Source organism: Synchiropus splendidus, chromosome 17, assembly GCF_027744825.2.
Source record: "Synchiropus splendidus isolate RoL2022-P1 chromosome 17, RoL_Sspl_1.0, whole genome shotgun sequence".
NCBI classification, from domain to species: domain Eukaryota; kingdom Metazoa; phylum Chordata; class Actinopteri; order Syngnathiformes; family Callionymidae; genus Synchiropus; species Synchiropus splendidus.
In genome coordinates, this window is record NC_071350.1 from 4,692,831 (window position 1) to 4,711,080 (window position 18,250).

At 40.1% G+C, this 18,250-nt stretch overlaps 1 protein-coding gene across 3 annotated transcripts; it reads left to right on the forward strand.

Moving 5' to 3' along the window:
- The first annotated feature begins 3,675 nt into the window (after positions 1-3,675).
- LOC128748934 (uncharacterized) lies at positions 3,676-17,446 on the forward strand. Of its 3 annotated transcripts, none has more exons than XM_053848031.1 (4): positions 3,676-4,019; positions 5,864-8,612; positions 9,991-10,068; positions 14,805-17,446. In XM_053848031.1, the coding sequence occupies exons 2-4, from the start codon at positions 5,935-5,937 to the stop codon at positions 14,890-14,892; spliced, it is 2,844 nt and encodes a 947-aa protein (XP_053704006.1). In that variant the 5' UTR covers positions 3,676-4,019; positions 5,864-5,934; the 3' UTR covers positions 14,893-17,446. The 3 variants fall into 3 exon arrangements, with proteins under 3 accessions (XP_053704006.1, XP_053704004.1, XP_053704005.1); XM_053848029.1 differs by having other exon boundaries at positions 16,742-17,446; XM_053848030.1 differs by having other exon boundaries at positions 9,997-10,068; positions 16,742-17,446.
- Positions 17,447-18,250: the final 804 nt, after the last annotated feature.

Here is an 18,250-nt window from a genome sequence, read left to right on the forward strand (position 1 = left end):
ATGAGGGAGGGAGGGAGGAATGGACAGAGGGATGCAAAGACAGAACACTATAAAATGAAACAACCATGCTATAACTGTTACATACTGTGAAAACCTCCCCCCAAATGTTATTTGGTGTATTGACATTTCATAATCTTTTCAAATACCAAACAAAATGCCAGCTTTAATTGAAGGGGGGGAAAAAAGAACAACGCGAGATATTTGATTTGTTGAATCTTCACTTTTTAACACAAGATGCACAGCAGTATATAGGCAATTGTTTTGAAATAATGCTTTGTTTTTTCATTGCTTTAATGGGTCAGTCATAGTGACCAGCGGCACCAAAACATCTTATGCAAAAGGTTTGGGGGGAAAAAAAAGGAATAAACAACACTCATGACGGGAACATGGTCGAACCTTTCTTCCCTCCCAGGTCTGATGTCATCTGACTCACTCAAGCAAATATTTCATCCGTGCGTCAAGAGCGGCTCCTGTCGGTAGACTGCAGATAATGCGTAACTGGAAGACACAATCCAGAGCAATGCTACCACCTGCTGGCGCACTTGTGATGTGTCAGTTTCGTTTGTCACATTAGGAATTGAATATGCACCATGTCAGGGTCACTGCATCTCTAGATATTCTCATGAAGTAAACCTATTTATTTTAATCGCCACACAATATTTTTGTATCATACCTGCTTAACACACTTCTCATTCACTAAGCATCATTCTTATTCCTGGGTCACTGTGTTCCAGTTTGACAACTAACAAAGCAGGAGTTTAAAATGATAAAAACATGTCACTTTTTTTGAGAACTGGTTTACAATACATTAACAAGTATTAGTCTTATTTGTAAAATACGCCATAATTAAACTAAAAATTCCACTTAATGGCTGCAAAAAAACAGCACAATATTATTCAAATTATGAATGATAGAAAATAGAAATAAAGTCCATTAAGCCAGGCAGGTAAGTCAATGTACCTCTTACCATGCAGTACTTTTCCAGATCTAAAACTCCATGATCCTGAGGTCACCAAGCTAAGAGAACATGGATGAACAACTCTTACACGTGCCATCAATAAAATGTGCTTTATGAGAGGCATGTGTTTCATATTGTTATACAAACTTCAGTGCCTCATTCATAAACTGAAGCAGATTAAAGTCGTGGCTGTCAAAACTGCCTTATCATTCAAACGACTTGATTTGATTTTTTTTGTTTTGACATTTGTGTGACAGACCACATCCCAGGACACATCGTGTCATGATGTTGTTGTTTAGATGTGACCTCTTACGTCCGATCCAGAGGAGCTGTGTGTGGCTTGATGTGGACAGACTGTCAGGCAAATATTATCTGTGAATTAATACATAAACTTTCTGTCAGTTCGAACCCATAAATGCATATAAAACATGTCACATGTGGAGAGAGCGCTTTCCTGAGTGTGTCCAGCTAGATATCAGAGAGGAGGTTTGAGTGAAGTCAAGAGTGATTTGGTCAAATATTTTAGGATGTTTTGTCCCCGTGGTTATAAGCATATTTCAAGCAATATTGTTTCAACAAACTCAGCCATTTCAGTACCATAACCTAAATTTCAACTGTGTGCAAAAAGTATGTCGCCATATTTTTGCGGGTGATGGCCAACTTCACAACCTGTGTTTTGTGCCTTTCTCCTGGTGTTGTGTGACTTTGGACAGGACTCAACAGCATTTGGTCTCAGTCTCGCTCGTGGATGCCATTGACTCTGGATTGTTTTGTCAATACCCATTGAGACCACAGCTATTCTATTTAAAAAAAAAAAACATGAAATGTATGAAATTCACAGATTTAAACTGAATGTCTTGCACCCTGTTTGCGTCCACATAAGCGCTCACATTTGACAGTCTATGGGGGGACAGACAAAGGAGCAGCTATGCCGTCAGTCAACATGAATTTAAAAACATTTGTCTGCATCTGGAAAGTGCCAAGGAAGAGAAAATACATGTCAGTGTGTGGTTGTCCCTTACTTTTTAAATGTATGTCTGTAGTGACTACGCTCTGCCTCGCTTTCTGTTATAAAGCACTATGCATGTTTAGAGCATCAAAGGACACTGTTAGTCCTGGCGTGCATCCATTTGTTCCCATTTAAAAAAAAAAAGTACAGAAGAACTGTATTCATTCATTGGTTCTCTCTTTTTTTTTTTTTTTGTTTTGTTTTGTTTACCTGGTTATATAGTGATTTGATTTAAATTCACAAGTCACATGAAGCATCAATACAATATTCACATTGTGAAGGTAGTTACTTGGCTATTAGTCATTGAATACCTGAACTTGAAATACCTGAATTTATTAAACTGAGCAGCAACTGGAGCTACTTGCATGGAAGGACAGCGGCCAACAGCTCCACATTGGCCTCCAAATATCAGTTGATCTAACAATGCGCTGTAAGCCAGTGATACTATTTGTGTGTAGCTGAGATAGAAGCGCATGGGGAAACTTGAAAAGCACTTAGAGAGCGCAAACCTCCTCTAAGCAGATTTGGCCCAACCCCACCGCCCACCAAAGAAAAAAGAAAAATCCTGGATCCAAATGCCAATCTGGTGTAAATGCAGAAAATGTTCCTTACGTCTCGCAATGTTAAATAATAATAAAATAATCATTCCTGGATCCAGATGGCGATCCGGATCACTCCCAAACTTGAATCATCTGCTCCTTGTCCCATTTCACATATTTTCTGAAAATTTCATCCAGATCCCTGAACAACTTTTCAAGTTTATTTGGACAGAGAAAGACCAACGCAGTCAAAAACCAAAAGTCTTTGGTGGAAGTAGAGAAGAACAGTGGCTTTGATCACATGATCCTGCTTTCTGAACTCACTCTTGGGATCAGAAAACAATGAATGTTTCATCCGTGTTGCTGAAAGTCTTCAGCTCTTTCCTCTGTTTTTGTTGACCTAAAATACACCTTAGATTTAAGTGTCATGCAAATAAATTAATTAATGTCAGTGCAGTATTACTTGGCCTTTAAAGCAATATATTCTTCTTCTTCTTCTTCTTATTATTATTATTATTATTATTATTATTATTATTATTATTATTATTATTATTTACAGTGTGTTCTCATAATTTATATATAGTAAGACTAATACTAAACTAAACGTAATATGCCATCACAACCAAATGATTAATTTCAAGCTGTTAACATTTTAAAACAAAAATGCATTTTGCAATATAGTTCACTCGATTATGATAAAGAATCTTATAACAATAGCTGTTTCAATCTATGATAAAATATAGAAAACTAAAAGCATACAAATCCTAATCCATCTTAAAGCATCATAATATGTGATCTAGGTGACAATGACAATTTTTCATTATGATTTTAATTATTTTTTTATGTTTTTATACACATAATATATAACCAATGAATTGCAATTGTATGGTATTGCAGAACATCATCAACTTAATCTAACAAGCAACACAAATTTATAGTGTCAAAGTATAAGTTATTATTATTATTATTAATGCAGTATGTTCTCATGACTGATATATATATATATATATATAGTAAGACTAACACTAAATGTGTAATAGCGATAGCACTCTGCTTTTTTTGGGGGGGTGGTAATTTACAGACAGTCCCTACCTCACTGATGCAAGTCACTCCTCCCTCTCTTCAGATCTCCACCCAACTGTAAATCTGGCTGCATGGATGCTGAAGAGGAGGAGGAGGAGGAAGAAGGGGATAGTAGCCGGAATAAGAGAGAGGGAGAGGACAGAGGAGACTAAAAGGTGTAGCAGGACACAAGTCTCTTGGAGGACAGCGCGTTGTTCTTTGTCTGTGCTTGGAGCAGCACTGCCAAACTAGAGGTAGAGGACAAAGATAAATGCCTCACCAACACCAGAGGGATGTGATCATCTTGCATGAACTTGACGAGGAACGGAGTTTGCTTTTCACATTCGGCGTCAGCAACCAGGAGGTGCTGCAAGGATGTAAATACTCTGTGGAAACTCCAGATATGCCTGGATCGAACATGAGGAAATGTGCAGCAGCATTAAACCGCCTGGTAAGTTTGATACACAGAAGGTGAAACATGTCTTTAGCTCTGATAAACGTTGGAACTCCAACCAAACTGAAAGGCTGTCGTGTTTGTTGAACAGAATCCTTGTCACTTTTAGTTTAAGAGTAACATGAAATATAGGTCACTTCAGGGAGCTCAAGTAAATCACATGAGCAGATGACTCAATTTTGACATTGCTGACAGGTGGCTGTTAGGGTGATGAGCAGGAAGGAGTCTTGTCAGAATGTGTGCTCAGAAAAATGTTGGAAATGTGTCCACCATTCCTTTCATGTTTGCATATTTGAGTAGTTAATCTCTTTCCCACACGCACACTGCCTATAATGTTGTTGAATACAAGGCAGTCACAGCTTGCAGGGGGTCCCAAAATGAGAAATGAAAACTGTGTCTTTGTTTGTTTTGTGGTCAAACAGATCTGAAACTCAAAAGCGGTTAAATCTCTCTCCCCTAGTGTTAAGCTAATGCGACATCCCCTTCGGGATTTTGTGCGTTATTATTCCAAACAATTCCGAAACCATCAGCAACTTGGCAATATTAAACATATCAAAATGATACTGAATGACAAAAAGCGTTTTTAAAGCTAATAAGGTACAATACAAACAGCGTGAAAAAGAAGCTGCAAAAATATACATTTCAATATAAAACATTGTATTTATATATAGCGGAGACATTTAATATTGAAATTCACGTTCCCCTTTGAGGCCAGAAGTGACCAGTCACTAACTGGTATCACTAAAGACACGCGAGTCAGAGTTGTGGCTGTGTGCACTGCGTATTCTTCCTCCTCCATAATAAATTATTCTGAGTAGGATCAGGTATAAAGACGGGTGAGTTTGAAATGTTCATGTTATTTCGATCACATTAGGACGCTATACACTATATATGACGCTATATATGGTTTAATCATTCCAACTGGGAAAGTTTTATCGTTGGAACAATAGTGTGTCGGATTTTCGTTGACCTCATTTATTTGTTACACAACGTTGTAGTTGAAATCAAAAGGAAAGTGGAATATTTTAGTCAATAAATTACAAGACAAATTATATTTTACAATCACTAGTTGGCAGCAAATCTTTCTAATATGCCATCACAACCATATGATGCATTTCAAGCTGTAAACATTTTAAAACAAAAATGCATTTTGTAATATAGTTCACTCTATTTTAATAAAGAAAATAAACGATAGCTGTTTTAATGTATGATGAAATGTAGAAAACTAAAAGCATCCACAGCGGAAATAAAATGTGTTTTGTTTTTTTCAATGTATTTATACATATCAGATATAACTTCCAACATGTGGCAATTGTATGATACTGCAGAACATCATCAGCAACATACTTAATGTAACACAAATTGAAAGTGTGTAGTATAGTTAGTATAGTTAAAAAAAAGTCTAGTGAGGTAACTTTAGCTCAGTAATATACACCTTTGTTTATATGTGTATACACCTTTATGTAAGTACAGTGTACTTACATAATCTCAAAATGGAATATAGGAGCTAAATGTCCTTGTAGTCTCCCTAACTCACAAATTATAATTATTGTTATAACACCAAATAACGGCATGTGTGATTTTTCAGTGACCCTGATACACAATGTTTGTCGTCATGATAAATGACAGTACAGATTTATGAGGACAGGGGAACGCTGAAACTTGAAAGTCATTTCAAAACTTTGTGTTGTTGGTGCTCAGAAACTGGTTGTGTAATGTAAAGTCAACCCAATTTGTGCATTGTTCCATGTCACAGCTCAGTTTTGAGAACCGTTTTCTTTTTTTATATATATTTTACAGACGCCCAAACTGTTAGCTACTTTTGCTTTCTTCACTTTTAGATGGATTCAATGACGTGGAAACGCTGCCGCTCTCTTGATTTATAAAACTTTAAAGTCAACCTGACAAGGGGATGGGGAGACGAGCCGCTGACCTGACGACTCCAGTGCCAGTTTTGGGTGTTCCGGCTCTTGTGGGCGGCTGGAAGGCAGCGGCGGAGGACAGAAAGAAAGAAGCCCTGCTACAGACTTTGGGTCTTAATTGCAGCATTGGCGTTCAGACGTCCCCAGGGATCAACAAACCAACAACCTTGCTACCTGAACCTCTCTTCCCGTCCACTGATAGCACCGTTCAAGCATCCAAAAGCTATGTCACCAAGGAAACCGAGTACAAGGAGATACTGCTGGTTACAAAGAGTGAGAAGGAGAAAAGGGCTGCCTTGAAAGTGAAAAGTGGGGAGCTGAAAACCAAAAAAGAAGTGACTTTTAAAACGCCTGCAGGCGAAACCTGCTCTGGGAACTTTAGAAAGACTCATCCCAGCACCAGAGCGTTTAAGACAAACTTGGCAGGGAACGTGAGCCACTTTAGCACTAAACCTACCAGTCGCTTCACCAATGGCAGCGTGGTGGACTCAGAGGTGATGGGAGGGATCAGCGTGCTAAATGATGAGCCCATACAGGAGAACAGAAAAGAGAGCTGTGCTGACAGAGAACACAGAGGTGTGGCCTTTTACGCAGCTTTAAACGTGCAGGAAAACATATGCAGCTCTTGTGGCGGAACACAATCAGTGAGTAGAAAATATTCCTCCTCAGATGAAAAAATCTGGAGAACCAAAGCATCTCAACCAGACAGATCTTTACAGCCAAAGCTGTCAAGTAACTCCATCCCCAAACAGCATCAACTCAGAGACAGATTGACGTTAGACAACATACACTTAGAGTGTAGAAAAATGCCATTTAACGCGTGTCCGGTGCATTCACTGGACGATCCCTCTCTGTCTTTGACGCATCAAGCCACAGCGAAAAAAGTGACTGTCACTAAAGCAACCATAGAGACAAGAAATAATCGAAAATCTGTGGCAAACTCCCCAAAGATATTTATAAGACCGTCAAGTCTCAGGCTCATAACGCCGCTAATGGCTACGGCTACCAAAGCCAACATCCCAAATTCAACGCATACATACACCAAGCACCAAAATGCGTCACAATTCAAAGAACATAAAGTCCAGCCAAACGCTAGTCAGATGTTCACAGCAGCATCAAAGGATAAAACAAATGATGTAACCGCTAAAACCGTGTTTGGGAGTGATGAACAAAGACAGACCTTAAATGCGCATGAGGAACCAGCAAGAATTACCATCAAGGAAAATGTATCTGCCGCTGTGATATCACACTCCTCTCATCAACTTCCTCTGTTAGGGGACAGAACACATGAGAAATCACCAGAGAAAGTGTCTCATACGTCTTCATCCGTTCGTCCAAATGTCTTAAAAACCGCTCCATCCCAAACTGCAACTAACCAGCCCAACGCAAGAATGAACCATCGCTTCAAATCTGCCTCTCTCGACATGCCAGTGAGCAAAAACCCAGCCGTGGGTCCTCAAGTCGGGATGTGTACCAGCGCAGAGCTAGTTTCTGCTGCAGCCCATAGTAACACTTTGTACAAGAATAAAGCCCTCAGGAACTCTTCCACCCATCTGAAATCTTCTGCGTCTTCAGCTTCCTCCTCTTTGTCTACGCAGCCAGCAAACCACAGTTACACAAGCGGCTGGTGTTCATCTCCTCTTCAAACAGGCACCACACATCAACAGGACAAATTAGTCAGTCATTATGCGGCGCTCGGCACAAACAAAACAACAGGCATCAACATCACAGCTAATAACACTAATGAGTCAGGTTTCAGCGGAGTCGCCCCCAGTCCGCCAAACATCACCCAAAAAAGCCTGTTAGCATGTTCTGTGGTTCCTGACGTGTCAACGGTTCACAACAAAAACTCATTTCAGAGTAATAACCAGCAGACAGCGGCAGCCGCCGACGCTAGAACTGGTGAAGCAAGAGCCTGTTCTGACATGGACTGCGAATTAAAGAAACAAATCGCACCAGTTTTGCACCATGAAAGTCCAGCACAGGTCACCAGCCACCAGACAAGCATTTGCTTAATGAAGCCCAGCAGCGCTTGTCCAAAGGGTCGGGGGAGCACACGACAAAGCAGCAGCACAAGCAATGAAGAACATCCAGAAGATGAGCGACACGCTGCTACACGCCTGACTGTGAAATCCTCCCAGTCCAAATCGGATGCCGTGGGCATAACCGCCACGCATGCAAATGTTACGCTGAACTCAGATAAACAGGCAAATGCTTCAACCCACACTGACAAAACACGCGACAACCCCATTATCTCATCACATCCGCACAGCGGCTCTCACCAAAACTTTGAGTCATCGTCACTGCAAGCAGGCGCAGCTTCTTCAGCAGCAAAGCCAAACAGGGCCAGCGAACTGTGCACTATTTGCTTTGAAGATGTTGCCAGTGAGACACCCTCTGCCCGTCCCTGCCCTCAGTCTGAAGCAATTATAAGCCCATATTCAAAGTTAAAGCCTGCTGCCCTGCAGTCAGAGGACAGCTTTATGGTACACTCACACCCAGCTGGTGCCGCTTTGTTACTGCCTCCATCCCCTCAGTGCTGCAAGTCAGCAAGCCTCCAAGAGAGACTGGAAAGTGTGGAGGCCAGCCTGGCAGCCAACAAAGACAGGATCCGAACTCTACTTAACATTATACATGACCTGGAGGCAGGCCGCTCTCTCAACACTGGGTAAGTGTATTCATATGCTTTTCAGAACAAGATACGGTTGCTGCAGTCTCATAGCAAGAAGGCCATGGGTTTGAATCCAGCCTGAATCTGTAGCCAACTTTGGTCCTTGTTTGGAAGAGGCGGTACGCCCTCCAGGTTCTTATGTGGGTCATCTCACAGTCCAATACATGCACAGGTTAACTGGGGACAGGAGTGAGGAAGGCACAGTATATACCAGTGGTGGGATAAGGTAATTACGATTGAGTAATTACAAAAAAAAAAGGAAATTAAATTTAATAAAAAATAAAAAAATAAAAAAAACTGTTTACCCCCCAGACAACAGGGAACCTTTGTTAGTGCAGGAGTTCCTGGTCCACTGATCACAGTGATGCACAAGACACATGGCAGCTAGGATGATAACAACAACAACAAACATGGAGGAATCCCTGAACAAGAGCAAACAAGGGCATCTGTTTACTTTGGTTCAGGGAGGTTTTTCGCTACACAATGGCCAGAGTTTCCACTACTCTGAATGTACTTGAAGTTCTTCTAAAATTGAAATTTTTATACAAATATTTTCAAGACATTAAAAGAGCTTTAGTTATAAAAACTTATATATGACACAATAAATGACAATGGTGGATATATATAATATATCCACCATTGTCATTTATTGTGCTATTGTCAAACTGAGGCAAACTAAACAATATTTTGTGGTTTAAATGTCTGTATGGCTCCATCATTTGATTCAGTAATATACCAAATTCACTCAAATTGAAAAATGTGGCTTCTTGTGGCAAATATTCTTATACCATTAAACTGCGATTCATTGAGATGAATTAACCCCAAATGAATCATTAATTCAATTATTTTTTTAATCGAATCTCACCCTTAATATATACATCTGTAATGGTGTTAACTTAAGTTGGTGAAATGACCCATTGCCAGTGCAGATTATTGAGCTTCATTTCCCCTGTAGAGAAGAGTGTGTTGTCATCAATAACACGTGCAGTTTCAACACCTGATTCTTCGTTCAAGTGCACGATGACTTTGCTAGAATCCAATGATTACCATGTAATGAGGCGGAGTTCTACCACTATTTTCGGGCCTCTGTGACAGAAACCTACTTGATTCAATGGGGGCAAGAGAGCTTTTTTTTTTAGCAGCAAATCTGCCCACCAGCAATGTGTCTCTGTCAATCAGTCTCATCCAGTTTGGTCCGCTAATGAGTTGTGACCGTCTCCTAGGTCATGATTTAGAATAAGCAGCTCCTGATAGGGCGGTACTGTCCCACGTCACCATCTGGTCATCACTGCCGGCAGCGGCCGGGGTACTCTGTGGCCGTGTTGTAACCTGGTTTTGGAGTGAAACGGTTTGATTTACATGTGTGCTGTTCCAGTGGGAGGAGGAGGAGGGGGAGTGCACAAGACATCCGGAACTGCTCCACCTGCCAGAAGACTGCTTGTGCTATCTACAGGTGAGGGGAAGACAAACTCTCCTTGACAATTGTGTGACTTCCTGTTTGTTACTGGTCCTCACCTCTACTTTCATGAATGCAGGGGTTGTGATTTTTCAGTTTGTGCTGTGATGCGCCACCTCTGTTTCTTGCCACTGGTGAACTCATTCCCACTATTGGATGATTGATTCGTCCTTTGTACATTGATTTATTTCAGCGTTGTTAGGACATTGTACTGTTCTTCAGACTTTCAGACCACTGCTCAGCCCATTTGTTGGGTCTTCTCCAGCTCATAATTTCATACACATTTCCCCTCCTATTCTATTCCCCCCAATATTCTAAACAACTACGCAATGCTTTAAGCCAGATCCTGATTCCACTGTCTGGGAAACTCTGCTTTAAACTGGTGTTCTCTGGTTGATTCCAATCTTGTGGCATTTGATGCTTATGGCAAATTTCACCTCTCCATAATACTAAAAACAACTTTGATTCATTTTATTTTCCATAACAAAAGTAAATCTAGCCATTTGTATCCGAATGGTTCCAGTTTTTCATGCTTTGGCAAGTGGCAATGACATGACTTCATGTCCATCTCTGTTTAAAAGGAGTCAAAAAAGAGTCTCAAACTAGAGGTGATGGGGGGATAAATAATCTATACACTCACGGCAAATATTGATATTTTATCACAACACTCATAGGGGATTACCCAGCATTTTCAGTTGTTCAAATTTAAAATCTGTATTTCCTGTTCACGAACGTATCCTAGTTGATAAACACCCTCACTGCTAATGGCTATGCTCACTACACCAGACCTGACAAGTTTGAGAAGGAAACATGAAGGATACTGAAAAGAGGAGACTGGGATTAAATCAAGAACACTGACTGATTCCATGCCATGAACTGCAAAATAATGATCGCTGTGTGACTCTTGTGAAGCATCGTAGCACATGATTTGATTCATGTTGCAAACGGGAAATATCAAAGAAAACAACAAAATATATACGCGCATCACTCTCCTTGGTCCTTCCTCCATTCGTGAAACGTGAACAATCGCAAACCAATGTTTTTCCGAAGCGGTGAAGGGAACAAGTGTGGCAGTTAAGACAGGGGCTTCCATCATGATCAGAGTTTAACAAACTCTGTTTTCACAGCCAGTGACTGTCTTGTAAACAAACTTTCCAGTTTACCGACAATGAACTGCACTTTTTCCACAATCGTCTCTGATCCATTCAGACACGAAATTGACGTTCCTTCATTTACATGAACCTGCTTTTCTTCCTGAGAAACAGCTGACAAATCCCTCATTATTCGCTGATATTGCTGCTACTTCCACCGCTTCAGTGGACATAGCACCAGTGTTTGGTACCTCGACACAAGACGACACAAGAAGGTGGCTTTAACCAACCCTGTAAGAATCACACTGTATTTTATGGTAGTATATCGAAGTGAAATTCTATTAAATTGTTTTGTATACACGGGATAAAAACCCAGTATTTAATCTTTCTAATTATGTATTGGTTGATGTAGATGTCTGTGACTAGATCCATATAGAATCTAACACTTTTCGGATGACCACTACTCAGTATTGCTCCTCTGAGGTTGTAGATGCTGGATGAACAGAATCAACGTGACGGAGGGCTGTAGTGTTGTGTAGAACTGCGAAGAGCAAGTAACATTCTTTATAACTTCACGAATCCTCCCACAGGGTAGAGGGGATCGGGGGTCTAACTCGACTTGGTTTTTTGACAAGGAAAATGGAAAATAATAGCCAGTCATAGCAAATTGCACCAATAATAGAATTGAAATAAATCGGAATTGTGATTATTAATATGTAAGTATTGTTGGTTGATGTCAGCCAGAAAAAAGAAGGCAGTTCTCTCATCATGCTACATAAAAAAAATTGCTTTTTCTTCTGCCCAAGTTAATTTGCAATGGTCCTTATTTACTGTCATATCACTGTATATATTGCTTAAAAACATGCCTTAAAATCTTTATTTCTTCGTGTGACTATTCTTAGCCCCTTTAACATCATGAGAGCCCCATTCTTGTTCTTTACATCTTCTTTGAAGTCATATAAATATATATATATATATATATATATATATCAATGAATCGCCCTGCTGAAGACGCTCACGGCTATAAAAAGATGTACAATTGAACAAGTCATTGAGAATTGTCAACAATAATCTTAGTCACTGACTGGAGTCACTTAACATGTGACTGATTCACTTCGGTGTTACAGGTAGATATGGTGACAGGCAGGTTCTTTTATTAACATGGCAGTGTGACCATCCATGCAGTTGACACTTAGAAAATGGAGGATGCTTTCACTTACAGAGACGGCTCATTGCACTTCAGCAGAAATGAATCATTCACTGTTCTGGCAGCTCCCCAAACAAAAACTCGGCTGCACCGCTTTGTTTCCCCTCGCTGGAGGAACACAGGAAACTCTCATTTCCCTCCCAAAGGACTCCATAAATCTTTTAGAATAACCACCAGTTCCACGGCTCGGTATATACACCAGTCATTTATCAAAACATTCCATTTATGGAGATTGTGATAGAATACTCAGGCTTTAATAAAGAAATGGCTCCTGATGCTCATGTAACATTTTTAAGTAATTACTTTGAGGCTGTTGAAGGAAGGCATTTCTCTTTGGCAGACAGGTGGCTTTTATCTGGTGTCCAAGTATTTGGTCCAAAGGGTTCAAGGACTGTGCAGGGTGACTCCGTATTCTCTTTGCAAAATGACATCCATGGAGCGTTTCCATTAAAAGAGCAAACTGCAACAAAAGACAATAATAAATTGGCAGTGTTTCAGTATTGAGGTAGAAAATGTAATGAAGTGGCCATTTGTAATGTTTTAACTTTGCCTGTGTGTAATAAGGACAGAGAGCAACGCTGAAACCTCTGAGTCATCTGCAGTTTTTTAAAACGGCATTTGTTCAAAGAGTGACAAAACACGTTTGAAACCAAAGTAAATGAAGGATTAATGATTTTTGACATAAACAACATACATCTCTTGCAGGACCAGGGCTGCTATTTTTGGAAACGTCGCGGCTAGTTTGAGATGATTTTTTTTTTTCCCTTGTGGCAAATAACATGAAAGGATGTAATACAACATAGCAGCAGTGGTTTTATCATGCATGATTCAAAGGCAGGGGACAGAAGAGTGTTCTACCAAACAGCAGTGGTCGATAACTTTCCTTTTTTTTTTCCTTTAGTGACCCAAAAGCACTTGTCTCTGAGCTGCTCCTCAATATTAACTGAGAGAGGCATCTGTTTTCTAGATGCGAGGGTCTTTTACGTCACTTAATCTGCAGCAGATGTTGCAAATAGTGCTGTCGATGAAACCACCCAACCCAAGGCCCAAGCATACAGAGACCAACTAGTGTTATAGTACTCAAGATCAGTCTGAAGAACACTTCTTTAGGTGCTTGGTCTTATCGTGGTCTTGAATGCAGTTTTACTTTGTCCTATTTTGTTCTCTGACTGGGCAGACTCGGGATTTCTATTCAAGACCAGTCGAGGCCTCCTGAAAAAACTATCTGATGAGCATAGTAGTCATAAGAAGGATTCTGTTTTTTGTTCCGTTTGTTTCAGTTTTCAGTCTCGATACTCTCCAGTCAATATTTTCGTCTCGCTCGAGATCTTGACCACAAGAGACCAAGACAAAACTGAATCCATAATATAGATGCATACAGTAATTCCATTAGTCATCTGGACACATATTTATTTCTTACTGCAAAATAATCTTTGGTCATCATTCTTTTTCAAAATAAATGAACTGAACTGAAATTCTCTCATGGGAACAAACTATTGGATTGTTCTGTATACACTTAGGTCTCAGTCTGGAGTTGGTCTGGTGCCCTCAACATCTTGATCTTGGACTTGGTCTCTGTATGCTCTGGTCTGGTCTCAACTCGGCCTCTGGTTAGGTGGTCTAAACTACAGCACTACGACACTGCTACAAAGAAGCGTAGATTCATCACATTTTATGTCCCTTTACGGTGCTTCCTAGATTCTTCCAGAGAAACAACTTAGGATGCCAAGCTTTCGCCTGCTTTTGCTCAAATGCCACAGCCACAATTGACATCAGGGTTTTTTTAGGTAGCAGGATGTGCTCCACAGTGCCATTATCAAAGAACATGCAAGAGCATGAGGCTGTGGGCTCCAATGGCCTGGGTCGATACCTTCTTTATAATCCCTTTTAAACAGAGTGACTTTTATGTTCACTTGGCCCATTTTACTGTCCTTGGTTATTTTACTGTATTCCATTAGTTCTATTTGTCTGTCTCTGTCTGAGCTGTAGTGTGCCAGCAGTTCCTGCCTTAATAAAGTCACTGACGCTATGGACTAGCCAGCCTCTTCCCCTGCAGTCTGTCCAGACAGGGATCCAGCACCGCCTTATCATCCCACCCAGCTGTCCAGGACCTGATTGATGTCCTGTTCCACATATGAGAAGCCCATCCGTGGTCATCTCATCAGAAGCATGCCACGACATTGTGTGCAGTGCTTTCAGGACTCCGGTGGCCATACAGTGTTTTGCAAAGTTATCTGTGTTCCATTTGGAACCCACCTCTTTTTTTGTTTCTTCTGCAGTGAATATAATATATATATATATATATGTATATATATATATATATATATATATATATATATATATATATATATATATATATATATATATATATATATATATATATATATATATATATACACACATAGAATTTGAACCTTCTTTTCCTTTCCCTTCAGGGGTGGCCACAGCGGATCATCTTCCTCACCCTGTCTTGCTCTTCTCTCAAACCTACGAACCTCATGTCCTCCTTCACCATGTCCATAAATCTCCTCTTTGGCCTTGCTCTCCACCTTCTGCCTGGCAGTTCGGTTATATATATTCATAATCTTCTCCAAGTTACCTGACTAAAATACAACCATGTTTTTTTATTTTACTCATGCATTGCTTCCAGGTTTTTCCTGCAGCAGTTTATATCATGCTGCTAGAACAGCTTGTTTAAAACAGGTTTATTAAAGGTTGAAACATAATTCCAAATTTAGGTCGTCCCATACTGTAAAAGCACCATCCACTCAGTTGAACTAACCAGTTGAAAACTGGTCCAACTTCAACTTGGGCTGCAACACTCCTAATGCTGAAGTCAGCCAACTGCATGCATGTTGACACATTCGGCCTTCAGTTGAATGACATGTAACGCACATCACCCAAAAGAAAAACAGGGGTTAGACCTAGGCCAGGGGGTGGCCCTTTGCTCTAAACATCAGATGGCCTCACTGGGAACGTAGCAGACCTAAAGACTCATGGTGAGTGAAACCAGAGCCACATGGTGCTTTCAGCGACCTCTTTCTTTGGAACAAGAGGCAGGAAAGAACACACCTGTGTGTCTACATGCTATTGACGTGAGCTCCCATGGCGTAATATAGTGAGGATACGTGGGCTTTTGCATCCTGTACTGACGCCAAATGCAGCCTTCCATGTTGCATGCTGACACAAATCATTTCCTTCACCTGTAACATTCCAGGCAGGGGACGCGGAGGGTCATGCAGAGAGTAGGGGGGGACTTTATTCACTGATTTGCACTCGATGCCAGTTACTATTCATACCTCTTACATTCCTTGTGGTGAGGAATGAAAACCTGAGGAGTGAAAACCTCAACATGCAATGGTGAAGGCTGCCATTGCCTTCAGCATAGGACGCAAAAGTCCACTTTCCCAACATCAATACATTGGGATTGGGATGTGTTGGAAGCGCATTGGACCCAAAAAGTCCACTTGAAAATAATCAGTATTTGACCTCTCACTGCACTGAGCCATGAGGAAAAAAAATTACTGCAGCTCTGGGGGCTGGGCTCAGTGGACAGTATGAAAAGGGGGCGGGACTTGAAAATCTAGCTGGGAGCTGGCTCACATCTTCTCAAGATCACATCCTTTAGCCTCTGATTTGTGACACCATCACAAACTGGAGATTGTGCCGTCGCTATGAAATACTGTACATGCCCCTGTAGCGTTTAGAATCAAGCGCCTACTGCTCATCCAATGAGATGGTTACAGGCTTGTAGGGCCACTGTATCATATTTTTCCATAGGCGGGGTATGTTGCATGCATGAAGAGTCTTTTTCAAACCCTCGTGTTAACACCAATGTGATTTGTCTTGTGTTACTTTCATCTTTCATACCTCCTCTGGTCAAATCTTGCATCAGGTGCACCGCAGCAGGCACACTCAGCTCTTATCTGAAGCCGTTTGAGGGAAGAAGGCAGGAAGGCTGAGGGATTTCTTTTCCCCCATCATTTGTAAAAAGAATATATATAGCCTTGTGTGCTGCAAAGCAAAATCCAGAACCGTCTTCATCTTGATGCAAGTCCTGTCTATCTACTTACTGCACAAAAACAAGATATTTGAATGACAATTAGACGCATTGTCGACTGTTATTCATGTGTTTTGAAGAGTGTAATGTGAGGACAGTTTCCCACATCCACATCTTTTGCTAATCCCCCTCTAATACACAAAGATTTTACACGGACAGAATCTGTATTTCTCAAGTATAAAGGACAAGAGTCCGCTGTGTAGGTTGTGTTATTCAATCGTCTACAGTCTCGTCTGTAAAATCACCTCTGTGAGCAGCAAACCCAACCTTTAGGATCCTCACATCTATTTTCTTTGTATTGCACTTTGCCAGCGTGGAGTATGACTTCAGGCAGCAGGAAAAGTACTTCACAGAGGTTCTGAATCATCCTGGAAATGAGGCATCGCAACGCCATTCGTCACTGCACTTGAGGTGGCTCAAAAGTGTCGCCAAGAAGCTGAAAAAGTCAAAAGCAAAGAGTAAAATGCTGTGCAAGAGCCTGTTCAAGGGGCAGAACAGGAAGATCGACTATCAGTAGGTTACCCACCCAAATATGAAACAAGACTATGACCAGCAACCGGCGTTGGACCCCATGTGACAACACTGTGTTTTAACATCTAGGAGGTTCATTTTTTCCCTTTATTCCAGATAGCCTCGTAAATCCAGTTACCTTGTAGGTAGAAGGTGAGATCCTGTTTTTAGATCCAAACTTGGGAACATAAGCTTACATTCAACTTTACATATTGTATAATGGGCCTACACAAATGTTGTAAACCACTGTGTTTTGAAACAAATTAATCCATGTGGATAGTATTCATTCATGTAAGAAGTTCATCTACAACTGTGAAATGATGCCATGCACTTTATTCAGTTATGTATGCAGGATTTTCTACCCTTAATTCTTTTGATACTTAAAGCAATCCTGTGAATTTGTCCAGTAAAATGTTGTACATGTTCACAGTACGTTGACCTGATTGTACATAAATCCAACTGCTGTATTTTCCTGATTATATTGGAAGTGACTGTGAAAAATAAAAGTCTTGCTTGTTGTTTTGGGCCTCAATTATTATTATTATTATTATTATTATTATTATTATTATTATTATTATTAGTAGTAGTAGTAGTAGTAGTAGTAGTAGTAGTAGTAGTAGTAGTAGTAGTAGTAGTATTGTTATTATTATTATTATTATTGTTATTATTACGAAATAAACATAATTTGAGAAACATTTGATTAAACATTCATCCATGTATTTGGGTATTTGCATTGTGTAATAAATGTATGAATCCACAGTCCTGAAGATACATTTTTTGAAAGAAATTAACTTGAAGGCTATCTATCAAATCAACGTAGCTAACTTCCCCATAATATACTTTTATTATTATTATTATTATTATTATTATTATTAAGAAGAAGAAGAAGAATAACAGTAGTAGTATTGACTACTACTAATAATAATTTAACACTTGAATTTCCCATGGACGTCCTTGTTTGGAACAAAAGTGCATAATTGTTCATTTTTATACACTATATTGATTTTGTTCCAAATAAAACTCACTGGACACATTCTACACGGTACAAAAACACAGGTTAATACCAGATGCCTGGAGACAGACTGATCCGGTTTAAAGTGTTCCAATAGATTATCGAAAGTAGAAATACTGTTTTCACTCTATATACTTTCATAATAATTATAAATTACATCATGATGCACAGGAGTGTGATTCTCAACCCTCATAACTGGGTCAGACACTGGCGACCTTGTGTCATAAGCAGTGGTATCAACTCTATAAAGTGACATAGTTGCGTACAACCTCTACAAAGATTTGAGCAATTTGTCAGCA